The following is a 14,570-nucleotide window of genomic DNA, read 5'->3' as shown; positions in this document are numbered from 1 at the left end:
ATATTTTTATAAATCTGTTCACTTAAAAGGTAACCCAATTTATACGCAAGTTACATAAAATAATCCTTATCTTCCTCCCTGCCTCTGCAAGGTGAGAAGGACTCTGAGCTATGACTAATGTTATGGGGATGACTCAGCCAAAATAGGATTGCTCACACACTCTATTAGTTTCCAGGAGAAGGCTCAACAAAAAGGCTTTAAAGAAAATGTATTTAAAAGCACGAGAGTTTGAAATTCATCATTCCTCCATTTAACTGCCCAATCTGTTTTCAAAATTCTGCCTTTCCCTGCTAAGGCTGATGTCATTGCCTGCAAAGGCTGGTATCATCAATGCAATAACATGGTAAAAAGGGCAACTCACTGCAATAGTTTAGATGAAAACAGGGTATACAAAATACTGCAAAGGAGCCATTATTTTAAGCTATAGAATTAAAATAAAACAACTCAGTTCATTTGCAAAAGGATATGTTTGCTTTGTCATGTTTTTCTTTGTTTACAATGGATGAATGATATCCTTACAACTTGAGATCGGATTGTGATAAATACACCCACTTTAAATTTGTTTAAATGTCCTATACGTCTTTTTATGATTTACTTGAGTGAATGAAGTTGTGAGCTCTGACAGAAATTTTTTTGAAAGAATTTTCATTGCTTTATTATTGATGTAATATGGAAGGAGAAGCCTCACCAAGCAGGTGCACTGTGATCAGAAATCTATACCTCAACTGGGACTATAATCAGATCATTTTGTGGTGGATTATTTGCATTTATTTAAAAAAACATGAACTCCATCTACCTTTTTCCGGGCAGCTGAAATCAATGGGCTCTGTGTGAAACTAGAAGCAGGAACGGAGGTTTTATTCACATGTTCTGTACATAGGCTAATTCTACAAAGAATCCTTCTGGTCAAATTAGCAATGAGAGGCAATGAGAGAAAACATTTTTAGCATCAGTATTTGAGAAGTATTTCTGCTGTTATCATTAAGAATAATGTGAACAAAATAAGCTTTTGTATCTTTCCTGGACAATTTGTTGACATTTGTATCTCAGACAGAAAGCCTTAAGAAATGCAGTACATATGAAGCCCTTTTTAAGGGATTTGAATATCTCAGAGTGCAGGTCTATGTACAAAAAAGGCTTTGGAATAAAATAAACCAGGAAAATAAAAGAAGCGGTGCTTTTTTCATTGCCAAAACAGACATTTCCAGCTTACTTTTGTTCAATATCGACTTAGACAGAGCGATCCACACTTTGATATTATTTGTACTAATTGTGAATCCAGCATAATTCTACTGCTGTCGAGACTCCTACTTCTATGTCCTTGTACCATGTAGCCGCATCATACTTACAAACTGTATGATAGTCATTCTAAAAGCATCCTCCTTATGTTAAAAATGTTTAGGTTTTTTCTAATCACGTGAAAGTAGCTGTGAAATGTAAAAGTAGATATTGTGAAATGTGAAAATTACAGTCATGTCATTTTTTTCCTGCTCCTTTTTATCCTAGGTGCAACTATGCCATATTCTTTCTATACCAATCCATACTCTAGCTTTCTAATTTCCATTAGCAAAAAAACAGCACAAAAGATGGAGAAAAAGGGGGTGATTTAAAAATTTGGAGAATAAATAATCATTCATCCCAGTTTACTTTCTACATCAAAGTGTAGGATAAATACAATTTAATATGATGATCTATGATAAAAAAACCTCTTTGGCTCTCTTCTATGTAAAAAGGCTATGAAAATCTGAAATGGTACTCAAAGAATGTAGGTAAGAATGGTATTTTTTGTGTTGCACCCTCCTTTTTCTAATGAAGCAGTGGTAGCTGGAGTTGTGGGGAAGAAGAAAGAGAAACTTTGTTCTAGCTTTTTGCTCTTTTTTCCTCAAATTTTCAACCATCAACAATGAAGTGTTGGACTTTAGCACAAGTTAAACACACACCTTCATTGGATGAGATTGCGTGATGAGATTGCTATGTCCTTAGAGTTTGGTCATGCCTAGCTCTGTGTACTCTCTGATAAGAGTCAGGCTCTCCAAGTGAAGCATTTTACGCAGCATAAAAACAAACTAATGGAAACAAACTAGCTGCTTGAACCTCTCTCTCCTTATCCCAGGATTGTATCAATTTTGAGACTAACTTATTTCATTAGTTATGCCAATTAGTTTTGCTTTAACATGAGGGACAAACAAAGTTTCAGAAAACCTAGTGACCCAGCTGTTGAAGGGCTCTTTGGCATATTAGTGAATGGAAGTTCTTTTTTCCATCAGACAGAGACAGATGTGAAAGCAAGGTTTCCACTTGCTGCGTGAATATTGTAACTGAACCAAAATGAAGATCTGGGCCTCAAGTTAGGAAAATTGAGGCTAATTAACTTCAGACATATAGTCAAAGGTAAAGCATTTTGCACCTATGTGCAGATATCCAAATCAGTACCCTCAGTTTGTTGTAGATGAATATTAAGGCTATTCTAAATGTGACCTTGATGAGAGGAAAGTCACTCAGTAATCCCACCAATTCTCAGTCCCTTAAAGTACAAAGCTGTGCCCAAATGCAACGGAGATGTTTAAAGCTTTTTGTCATTTTTAATCAAAAACAAACTTGTCTTTGTTTCTCAAAAAAATTATTAATAATTCTTAGCAAAGTTGTTGGTGATTTTCTGATTGCTTTATTCCTCAATTGGTACCTGAGAATTTTGCACTAATTGATTAATTAACAAGCATGTTAACTGACTTCCATAGGACAGTCCAAAATTAACCTACCTTGTTATGTCTCATTTTGTGTCTTAAGATCAAACACAACTTTGGTATTTCACTAATAATAACAGTGATAAACAGTTATTGTCTCCAAGGCAGTAATATGAGCGTAGCCGTTTAATGAATGTATCCAAGTGTGATTCTCTGTGTTCAATACAAAAAGCCTTGTTCATGTCATGTAGGAAATGAGCTAATTTTTCTCAGACAGTGGTAATCTCATAAGCATTTTAATACCAGCTGGTGTAAAGCAGCTACGAAGAAATATATTTCCTCTTAACATCAGCTTCTCCTCGGTGACCTTTGTTTTATGTGTACCAGGGCTCCACCACTTCTGTGACTAACATTCATCACTTGATTCCTTTCCAAAATCCTAAGGGCTAAATCCAAAACGGATTTAGGTGCCTGCCTACCTACTTCTTCTGGCCTTGAACAAGACATAAAGGAGCACATGATCAGGTTGAATAATTTTAAGCTTTCCTATGGATTCCAGACAGCACATATTAGGCTTGTTAATTAATTTATTAATGAACTAGTTCTCCCCAAAGATTTACTGAGGGATAAAGCCATCAGAAAGTCATCAACAACCTTGCTAAGAGATAATTAATCACTGCTGGAAAAAAAACCAATCCCAAATCACAACCAGAGGCTCTATACAGCTCTAGTGCAGAACTGAAACGTGGGCAGGCTGTGATACTGAGCACACAGAATCTCCAATACAGGTGCAATGATGCTCCATTTTGCAACCCTTCAGTGAGACACCCCCCTTTCTTGCAGAATTAAAGTTAGGCACAGGAGAATTTGGCATTTAACTTAGGTCTTCACAGGTATTAGCATGCTCAGCAGGAAGCTAGAAAGTTGGAAATAAGAAGCTGTGGAAAGGAGTAAAGGCAAGTACCGAAGCACAGACTTCTGTGGTTCTAACTCTGCTGTCACAGACTGAAAACAGACCTGACCTGGAGTTGTGTCTCAGTCCAGACCTCCTCCAGAGTTTTAGGCTCCTTTGTGACCGTAGAGCAGATGCACCTCTCCTTAGGTGCACAGCTGAGCAGGACCGTCCCTCTCAGTGGACCGTGTTGGCATCCTTAGGGGATGTAAGTGTCCACGCAGTACTGTGAATCTTGCTTCAAAAATAAATAGGCTCTAAAGGTAGAATCCCCCTCTCTCCAGAAATCAGATGTCTAAACCAGGAAGGAAAACACCTCTCGGTACACTAATACTGTAATGGGGACTTGAGTTCATGCTGCGTGCTAAATGGTGTGCCTGATTCAAGTGTCACCGAGTTGCTGGTAACACGCATACAGACAGACGCTCTCTGAGCTTAGCTGCTACCCTATTACTGTTGCTTTACTATGGCATGTACACTGGATTACTAGCTTAACAGCTAGGATAGCTATAACGTTCCTGACACACGCATCGCCTTCCACCATGCACAGCCTTTTTCTCTTCAAGGATCTAGTCCAAAATACCCTGTGGATTTAGCCTATGTCCACTGAATCAGATTTTCCATTTCTATTTGATTTTATTGCTATATTCTTAAATTGCATGAATGTAAGTATGTAGAAAAGATATCCCATCCTAACCTGTCCTTATTCAAGTCATCACAACTTCCTCCTATGACGAGTCCTTTCTGTTGTTCCTGAGATGGACTCCTGCACAACACTCAGACAAAAGCAACGCACCCGAACTGAACTACGTATGATTTCCAAACATGTTGATGCAATATGGAAGGAGATGACCTGCTCTTGCAAAGTTTAGAGCACACATCTAGAATGTTTTGAGTTGTCTCAGCTTTTATAAGGATACTCAGTCCTATGCAAAACAGTATAAAGTCAAGTTTTTTTGATGCATGTTTTTTAACACTGATGATAGAAGGGCAGCCTTGCAAATGGGGATGTAAATGATGCCAGGAAGACAGCTAACTTATGGGTAGTGCATCAAAGAAAGGAAGAAAGAGAAATAATCAGGAAAAGAAAAATAGATATGGTTTAGATAGAATAAATGCAAAAACGTTGCTGGTGCCAAATTAAAAATAAATTCAGAGTTCTGAAATATAATACTCTAAGAAAATAAACTTATTGGAGACCTTTGCAAAGGACTTCAGGGAAAGCTATATCAAGAATGTAAAACAGTGCAGAAAAGATGTAAAGAAATGATACTGAATTAAAAAGGTTAATTGCTCATGCTGTAATGTGATCAAATCTGTTCTGAATTTCTTGAACATTTTAATACTTAATAGTACACTGTTAAAGAGCTGTTTGGAGATTTAACCCTGTGACCCTCAATTAGTCATGGAGATGTAGACAAGACAAGTTGAGCAAAACTCTTTCAAGATTCATGTATCCGTTTACCCCAAAGGACACATATACCAATAACGCAGAAAGGTATGACAGACTAAGAAAACCCAGAGCATACCACTTGAATTGTTAAAAAGACTGAAGCTGTCAAACGAGCTGTCTGTGCCTACTAGACCATCTGAGGCCATGATACCTGTCTATGCTTCACTGCATTGGGTATACTTATCTGACTGTGTGGTACATCAAACCTTTGTAGTTTATGTCTGACCTCAGTGCAATCTTTTCCATTGTTCCTATTTTAAGGAAATGCATAAACTTTGCCAGTGCTGATAAGAAATTTTTCAGCTTTTATAGTCTCTGCTGTAATGTTACTCTAAGACTTCCTGTATGTCTTTGCCAATGATGTAGAAATGCACACTTAAATATAAGCTCTTGCTCAATATGTTCTGCTCAACCTGTTATGGCGACGATTTCACAGATTTATGGGTTTACAAGCTTATCAAATAGAAAAAGGTGGAGGAGACAGAAAAAAAAAGCCATCCTTTTAAAAAAAAAGTTAACAAGGTAAGAAATACAGAAGACAGGTGATGACACATCCCAGTTGCTATTTTCTCCAATCTGGAAGATGCTCACTAAATGTAAATGAGGTTTGTGCTGTCAAAAGAGTATTAATTATGAAACAAAAATCTATAACCAAATACTATATATAAATAATCTCAAAAGTCTTCTGATTTATTTCTGTGGAATAGCTTTACAGCAATAGAGCACTGGTGGGTCACAAAACCATTAAGGTGGTACATGGACACATAAGTATTATTCCCTATCATATTTCCAATAAAAGGTTTAAGTATTGAGGTGTACTATAGCATACACAAAGTTTCAAATGTTGACTGCAGCAGATTGATCTAAGAGGTCTGGGAACCACATATTCCACTTCAACAAGGTATAGATTTAACAATAATTTAATGTTCCTTAGTAGATAGCTCTCCCCAAATTGGTCTCCTATGCTTAGAATAATCTAACTTTCACTTAAGATTTTTTTTGGACCGTTAAGCCATGGGGATTACTTTTCCCTGGTATTGAGTTCAACAGCAACTGCTTATGTGAGGCATTTCAGAGGATAAATCCACTAACAGAAACTATGGCTTATTTTATAGAAAATTACTCAATTTACTTCTTAATTATGAGTGTAGCATACAGTGCCTAGATTGCTAATTATTTAAATAACCAGCAATCCTTTACACTTACTACTAAGCAAAAGAAAGGAACAACACATCTTCCCAGACTTCTGTGCTTCTGATGAATGCATTACTCTGGATTTCTGAGTGTTTGTGAAAAACTGCTCAATGCCAAACTGACCAAGACCTTTTGTCTATTTAGGATTTTGTTATGGGTCTCTCAATTTTACTCCGAGGGACAGTACAGGAGAAATTGAACTGGGCTTTCAATTTGTATGATATAAATAAGGATGGATATATAACTAAAGAGGTAAGATCTACTTTTTACACTAATCACTGAAACGAAAGGTTGCATATGTAAGTCCTGCTTTCAAAGAAGAATGGCTTCATTCTCAAGTTAGACATGTTAGCAAATAAACATTATTATGAAACTATACATGCTAAAAAATAAAGTAATTTTCTCATTTTAAAGGTATATATAAAAATTGAAAAGGGGAAATCATCACAGAAATTGTAAAAGGTCAGAATTCTCCAGGTACAGAAACTTTTGGCTTCAACTTATGCCTATGTATTGGCACATACAGTCACTAGAATAAAGTAGTTCAGTAGGATATTTGGACAAAAAAAAATTGAGTAAGTAAGTGGGGCCACAATAGTTATGCATTTTATAAATCCACTTCTAAAAATTTTACTTGAAACAGAATTTATATAAAAAGATTCCTACATCTTTCATTCTGCAAGGATTTGAACACATACTTAAATTACAGTGGGACAAAATGAGTGCCTTCATAAAAATATATGGTTTTTCAAAATTGGGTCTTTATGTAAATATAAATATATATTACACTTATAATTTTACCCTCATAGGAAAACACTTGGTGATTATTATAAAAAGGAGATCTATAGAATAATTTCTCAGCATACTGGCAGATGACTTTTTAAAACAACTATTCTTATAGTTTTCACAAGCCACTCTATTAACAAAATTCAAAGCTTTTGATATAAAAGGAGGAGTCTTTGCATATGTGCAGGTGTGTGCATAAGTGTTTCTATTTTCTCTAGGAAAAAGTCAGTTGTAAGAAGCTGATGTGCTTTGACCGTTCACTTGCTGTTACAGAACTTCTTTTCCCATTTAGTTTTATTTACAAGACGTCAGGAGATTCTTCCCACAATCCATAAACTTTCACATATTCTAAATCATTTAAAATCAAAATCATACATCTGCATCTATTTAACAAATTTATCTATGAAAGCTGAACTAACATGCTAGAATTTCTAGGAACACAGTACTTCCTTCTTGAAGCTGTTCAGTCATAAAATAACAGGCACAATCTCAAAATTTTATTCTAAAATGTAAATCCTAAAAATCATTTATGTGTTCTGAGTCAAAGCAGTGTCTATAAAGCGCCTTACACAGACATATTTTTTTCTCTTCAGGAAATGCTTGATATCATGAAAGCAATATATGATATGATGGGGAAATGCACCTATCCTGTTCTCAGGGAGGATGCGCCTAGACAACACGTGGAAACATTTTTCCAGGTGGGTCGGGTAACATAGGGAGCCAAAAAGACTGCTCTGTTAGCAGGCACGGCAAGATTTTCATTGTTGTAACAGTTTTGCATATCCTACCAATTTTGTAATCCTTTTTCTTCTCTGTGGTTCCATCCCAGGTTTCTGAGATCTACTCATTACACCTTGCTTTTTCAACAATAAGCTCCTTAAGCTTATTCTAGCATATCACTTACTACACCTTTTCAGCATTTTGGCCTGGTTGTTCCTAGGCTGACACATAACCAAAATGAATAATAAAAAGGACTTGTTTTACACAGGATTTCAGGAGGATAAACATACATTCTTATTCTTTCTGAACAGAAAATGGACAAAAACAAAGATGGAGTAGTTACCATAGACGAATTCATCGAGAGCTGCCAGAAAGTAAGTACCCAGTGCTAAGTATTGAACCTGTATCTGTTGGCTAATGCTATCCTAGTGCTACACAGATTCCACTGTCACTCCAGAGAGTGACAGTGACAGTAATCCTAATACCAGGGACAGTATTTTCCCAAGGTAGAGTATGTATGTACACCATTACACAAAACCACTAAAAACGTAAATAAATTTCTGAATCTGTGGTAGAGATGTTATATACAAGCTGTCATTGCTTATTAGACAACTGTGTCTGCATCCCCTCTCTCTTTAGCAGCGTTTTGTTTGTACTTGACAGCAAAAAGTTTCTTCACATTCAGCTAAATATTTATTTCTATCTTCTGCCCTTGCTGGGGGACACATTCCTGTTACAACTGGCATACAGTCACAGCAATAATAATAATATTGCTTAAGAATGTATCATCTGTAGGAGTGTTTCTCAAACAGCGAGTCATGACCTGCTGGAGGCCTTAAAAAGGGAGAGTGCAAGGAGCTTGCAAAGTGTTGGATGGCAGGAGTTAATAGCAGGCACGTTTTCTCAAGGCAAGGGAGTGAGAACTGATTGTGGTTCTCAATTGCAAGTGTTTACACTACCCAGGTGGCTGTTAATTTCCTTCAACGGCTGAAAGCAGCTCATTGCCTCTTGAGCCAGGAATGAGAATAAACTTCTGCAGCAGGAATTACAGCCTGTTTTCACTCCTCTGCCCTTCAGAAACTGGCTTGCTCTCAGTCCAGGAGACAACGAGGAAAAATAAGTTGTATTTTCAGACATTTAAGAAACTGCTGTTAATTTGTCAGTTAAAAAACGCAAGAAAAAGAAACATGATATAGTACAAAATAATGATGACAAGTCTTTGGCATGATAAGAGGTTGTTATATACTGTAAAGTGTCACATTAGACTTACTGATAAGATAGGCTTGATTACATTATGCAAAATTATACGGCAGATAAAACCAACGCTACTTGTTGCAGTGAGAAATATATGGAATCATAGCAGTGTTCTGCTGATACCTCAGCCTCGTCCAGGCGGACTCTGATTAATACAAAGCTGACACAGACCAGCAATATAGCCTGTGTGTATTGCTTATCTCCTATACCAAGAAGACAGTAGTAGACAAGAGACAGGAGAGAGCAAGACTAGCAAGATAAATGCAGTTAGTGAGTGATAGATTTATAACCACTTGGAACCGGGAAAGCCAGACAGGAAATCGCAAAGATGCTCTAGAATTGGTAAGTATTTATATGCATTTGTAGTTACTCTTTGGGATTGCTCTCATGAGCACAGCTATCTAGTAAGTGATTCTCTAATTGATTTTAATCCACTGATTTGGGGGGATGAAAGAAAGACAACAGCTCTTTTAACTGTGGCTGTTCTGTATATCCTTAGCAATGGGTATTGGATAGTGTCTTATCTGTTGGCAGTGCTCCACTGCATTGACCATAGTTCTAGCTTGTCAGTCTTGTTCAATATGAATGAAAGGCATTTGCTCTGCTAAAGCTGAGTGATCATCAGAAACAGAGATGAGATTTATTTCCCGGCTGAGGTCTGTAGAGTCCTGGAAATTAAATGAAAGATTAATCTGGATATGCTAGCCATTATGGTGATGGGCTGAGTGATTAATTTACAAAGAGAATTAGTACCTTCAGTAAGGAATTGCCTGCTTTCCTTTTCCAATGTGATTCACAGTTTCTCAGTTCTGTTAGAAATTCTTCTTTACTACTTCTGAATATTCAGAATACATGTGAGAGATGCTCTCTAAACCGCTACATGACAGAGACACCATTCTCATCTTGCCACTTATCTCACCTTCACTTGCTTTTAACTTCAAAGGTGGCAATGTTTTTTGATACAAAAAGTATCTCGCTGCCTAATTTTTTGTCTCTCTACCTACTAAGACCTGTTCTTCTATTAAGACTGCTGAGCTGCAAAGTGTGTAATTCATGTTTATATCAAGATTTGGTTTCAGAAATTAGATTTCGGGTTAGGATTCAATCCAAGTCCTTCGAGAAACTTGATTCAGGAGTTAACGTGGCTTCAGCCTTCTCAGGATTACATTTTTCACAAAGGACAGTAGTGGCCGCTTCCTTTTAAGATACAGCTGTAGGAAACCCTTTTTTTAATACCCTAATGGGTATGAGACTGATCTAAAAAGGTAAGGTTCAGGTTCCTTTCTTCCCTCAGCATGCAGTGAGTCACATCACTCCAGGAGCGAGGAGTCTCATCTTCCATGAGCATTTAACAATGCCAAAAGCAAAATTAAATGATCCTGTGATCCTTCCTGTAGTAAATCTGCCTGTGTGTTAGACCTGCCATGCAATATTTTTATGTTTTCCATATGTTCTTGTGTTATGGAAAAACAGTGGTTATTGTTATTGCCCTTCATTCAGTATCTCTTTTCCAAGCTGTAAAGTACTCATTTATTCCATTTTTCCTCCTAGGGAAACCAGTCGATGTTTAATTACCCTTGGCCCTCTCTCTAGACCACTGCTAGCTCTACTAGTACCTTTGGTTTACCAGGATCAGGACTTTCAGAATAGGGGTGCAGCACACCTGCTGCTCCCTAGGCTTTGACAGCTGTGGTGGCGTCCTCATCTACAAACCCTCCTTTGGCATTAAGGCTGATGTTAGAGCAAAACCTGTGCAAAACCTTCCCTGCCAGTCTGCATAACAAATGACTGTACCTCAGACCTGGGAATGGGAAAGCCCACTGATGAATGTGGCAGCCAGCATCTGGTGCGCCTGAAAATATGCTAAAGGTATACAGAGGGTGTGTTTGCCAGCCTCTAGGCTCCAGCTCAAGCTGTGAGATGGAGTCAAAATAGTGCCAAGAGACAAGCACTACAAAAAACCCTCAACCAAACTCTAAAGCTAGATCCCCTCCAGTCTGCATCTTAAAACAGACTAGAAGCCTGTTCTGCCAGGGAAAGGCTACAGGAGCCTTTTCTTTGAATGATCTCTCAGGCAAGAGTCGCCAGCCTCTGGGAACTGCCATTCCTCTATTTTGAGTTGGAAGACAAATTAGTGGGTCTTAGGAGTGCATCCCTTTTACTGGTGTTTTATTGTAACTAAGGAAGCATGGCACGCTTCCTTTAAGAGCAAGAAGGAACACAGCTGAGCATATTTGAATACAGAGGCTCCACTTCAGGTTCCTGGGGTAGGTTCCTGAGATTTTTTTGTAGTATCAAGAGCCTCTGGTGTGTTCTTAAACACTCATTCTACACATTATTTTTTAAAATCACCTCCTTCTGCTGAGTACTGATTTGGCACAACTATCAATCCAGTAGCACTGTACAGCCTGAGGTACACAGCAAGTTCAAGACTCTTAATTCACAGTCCCAATGCAAAGAATGACCTGTCCATTCACAAAGTGTTAAGCAGTTATGTAGGGAATTACAGAGTCTTCAGGCTTTGACCGTGGTCTTCTCTGGTCACTGGGTATAAGGACCTATCTTTGCCCACAATTAAGTGAGGACGCAAAGGTGTTTCCCCTCATCCTCCCTCTGTCTTGGACAGGGAATGCGTATGACGCGATTCTGCTGCCCTTCCTACCCCATATAGCCATGTGCTTGAATGCCAGTCTGCCATCCAGGCTCCAGGAGTCTCCCTGCTCCCACAGGAGAAATGGACTATCCTGCCCTAGGGATGCTGGACTGAGTCCCAGAAAGCAGCTGCTGTCTGTCCTTTCCTTACCAAATAGCAGAGGAAGGTCTTGGGAACCAGTAGGGTGGCTAACTCAAGGGCTAGGCACTACCCAGTTCCTCACCTGCCTCCTCTCCCTGCTTGGTGCTGGTGCAAAATGGTCTGACTCAGGCATTGCTTCATATCTACAGCAGCACCTGTAGGTATGAAGAACAGAGGCAAAGGGCTAAGGTGTGCATTGGTGAACGTCGGGCTGAATGACTTAAAGCTCCTTCTGATAATGATAAAAAGGCTTCTGTGATAGATATTTTCCGCAGGACTAAGCTATTCCATCCATGATGCTGATGGGTCTGGGCTAGCCTGAAAACAAAGTAGCCATCTCAAACTTCAGTAGGAAAAACCTCAAAGTTGGCTTGAAGTTAGGTTAGATCCGGCAAAGCTCATTCATCCATGTTTTGTGCTTCATATGGATTATGCTTCATATGCACTAACACCTCCTAATGTCTTGAGTTAGGAATCATTGAACAAATCTATTATGAAAAACTGTTTAGAAAAATGTACTGAAAATAAAAGAGGCAAATGAGAAAGATACACTTGTCAAAGAATTCTAATGCAATCATCTGCTTTTTTTTTTTAAGACGGAAAAAAAGCCACTAACAGTCACCATGTTCCAAGTATTATGACAAAGCTATATTTTCTTGTGAAGACTCTTCCCATTTGACTGACTAATGGAGGGGCATTTGGAAGTCTTCTGTATAGAAACAGCAAACTTCAGAAATATGGAGCTGATTTTAGAAAACTAGTTTCATTAGTGATGATACATATATTAGAAAATTGGTAGGAAGTGTCAAAACAGTGTTTCTAAATTAAGAACGTGTTGTTTGCTTTGCACATTTGCTGAGCTTAGTTGCCAATGTATATACAAAAGCATTTGTAAATAATTAAATAACAAATGATTCCAGTTAAACCAAACTTTAACCTTACATTAGTCAGTGATCTTCAATGTTATACTGATGTTTCAAAACAATGCAGTAGGAAAAAGTTAGTTTATTTTAATTTCCAGTAATTTAATCTAGTAAATTTCCTATACAAACTTTTTAAGCATTAACCTACATAACAGATTTTTTTGAAATTACATACCATTGCTTTCATAAGTTAGTTTATCAGCACAAAATAGGGTGCAGATCACTTCTTACAGCAACATCACTTGAAGATATACGGAATCAAAGATGAAAACCCCACTGTGCATGTTTCATAACATAAATTAAGAAAATTATTCAGACTTGTCACTTTCTACAAAGCAAATCATCCCCTAGACTGAAGAGTGAATAATTTAACTGGAAATTGATACTGATCATGTGTTATTGGAATATTAATGTAAAGAAGGCCTACATACCTCTCAGTAGTGGAGTATACTACGAGATAATCTTTCTAAGAGGTGGGGATTTTATGCCTGTCTCATGAAACTTCTTAAAATATTCTATCAAATTCAGTCTTTTTATTCACTAGAATTAAAGGTGGCTAGATTATCTCTCAAGAAAGTACTAAATGGTGTGCATTCAGATTAAAAAAGAGGATCATTACAGTGGAGACCAGCAAATGCTAAATGAGCATGTAATATACTCTTGTATTGTATATATATTGTATTGTGCAACCAATTGTTGATCCAGAAGTGCGACCAAATATGGGCTACTACAAGTAAACTTTTTATTCTATACACTGAAAGGTAAATGTTACAAAAAAATTTTTTTCCTGACTGATGTGCTGAGAGTTATTTACCGTTAAAAACTGGAGTACAGAGTGATGCATCAGTAAGCATTAAGCAGAACTTGGAAGTCGAAAGTTTTGTTACCTACCTAATGAAAAGCAATCAGAAAGCAGAAGTAGCACTGGAAAGCAGTCAACATCTTTCACTGTGAACACACAAAACATCTGAGCTGAGGAGTCAGAGTGTTGTGGTGATATTTGCAGAACTGACTCACTCTTCAGTTCGTACAAAGATGCACACTTAAATCTATTTTATTTTAGAGTCATCCCTAGCTATGCAATAGGATGCCCTACAATTGCAAAAAGGCTCCTATGTACAATACACAGGACTAGCAATTTCATGTACGGATTCACACTTCAGATACAACAATTATTTCTTAAGTATTTATTGTCTATATGTATTTTGTTATACTGGATATAAACTTATAACCTCTGAAATACTGCAGATAATTTCCTTAACATGCTATTGCATTCTTGACAGAATACTTTTGGTTTAATTAATATATACAAAAATACCTATTTAAGCATAGATCCATTGACAGCCTTTTTCTGCTAACAATTTCTCCAAACAAGCTGAAAAATAATGTTGTCATTAACTAAAATAGAGTTAGTTCTACCCAATTTCACTATAGATACTTGCCAACTACATTTGTAATGGTGTATGATTTTTGGTTTTTTGTCGTCTTTTTTACAGGATGAGAATATAATGCGATCCATGCAGCTCTTTGAAAATGTGATTTAATGAAGACATTAGGTCTACAACTAATGGACGAATATGAGCTATTCTGCAACATTATCTAAAAGATGGATTTCCCACTTTATCATAAATAAAATTACTCAGCTTTACACTGAGACATGTATTATGCAAATAAGTTTTTTATTATGAACATTTCCCCAAAAAAACTTTCTAAATTATACAATTTAGCACTTCAACAGCGGCTATTTAGTTAACAAGATTGTTCTGAAGTCAGGTTTTTACTCCAAACCCAAACAAAATAAGACCTGACA

General features: G+C 37.2%; 1 protein-coding gene across 5 annotated transcripts in view; it reads left to right on the top strand.

Annotated features, from left to right (window-relative positions):
* The window catches only part of KCNIP4 (potassium voltage-gated channel interacting protein 4), a 358,211-nt gene extending 343,907 nt beyond the window's left edge, over positions 1-14,304 (top strand). For all 5 annotated transcript variants that reach the window (XM_072861789.1, XM_072861788.1, XM_072861787.1 and 2 more), the window contains 4 exons: positions 6,428-6,535; positions 7,663-7,767; positions 8,101-8,163; positions 14,257-14,304. In XM_072861789.1, the coding sequence (XP_072717890.1) occupies positions 6,428-6,535; positions 7,663-7,767; positions 8,101-8,163; positions 14,257-14,304 (324 nt within the window). The remainder of the gene's footprint in view (positions 1-6,427; positions 6,536-7,662; positions 7,768-8,100; positions 8,164-14,256) is intronic.
* The last annotated feature ends 266 nt before the right edge of the window (positions 14,305-14,570 follow it).

The sequence above is a fragment of the Ciconia boyciana genome, chromosome 5, assembly GCF_034638445.1.
Source record: "Ciconia boyciana chromosome 5, ASM3463844v1, whole genome shotgun sequence".
In the NCBI taxonomy this organism is placed as follows: domain Eukaryota; kingdom Metazoa; phylum Chordata; class Aves; order Ciconiiformes; family Ciconiidae; genus Ciconia; species Ciconia boyciana.
Note: the sequence above shows the minus strand (reverse complement) of the source record. Positions and strands in the feature narration are given on the sequence as shown.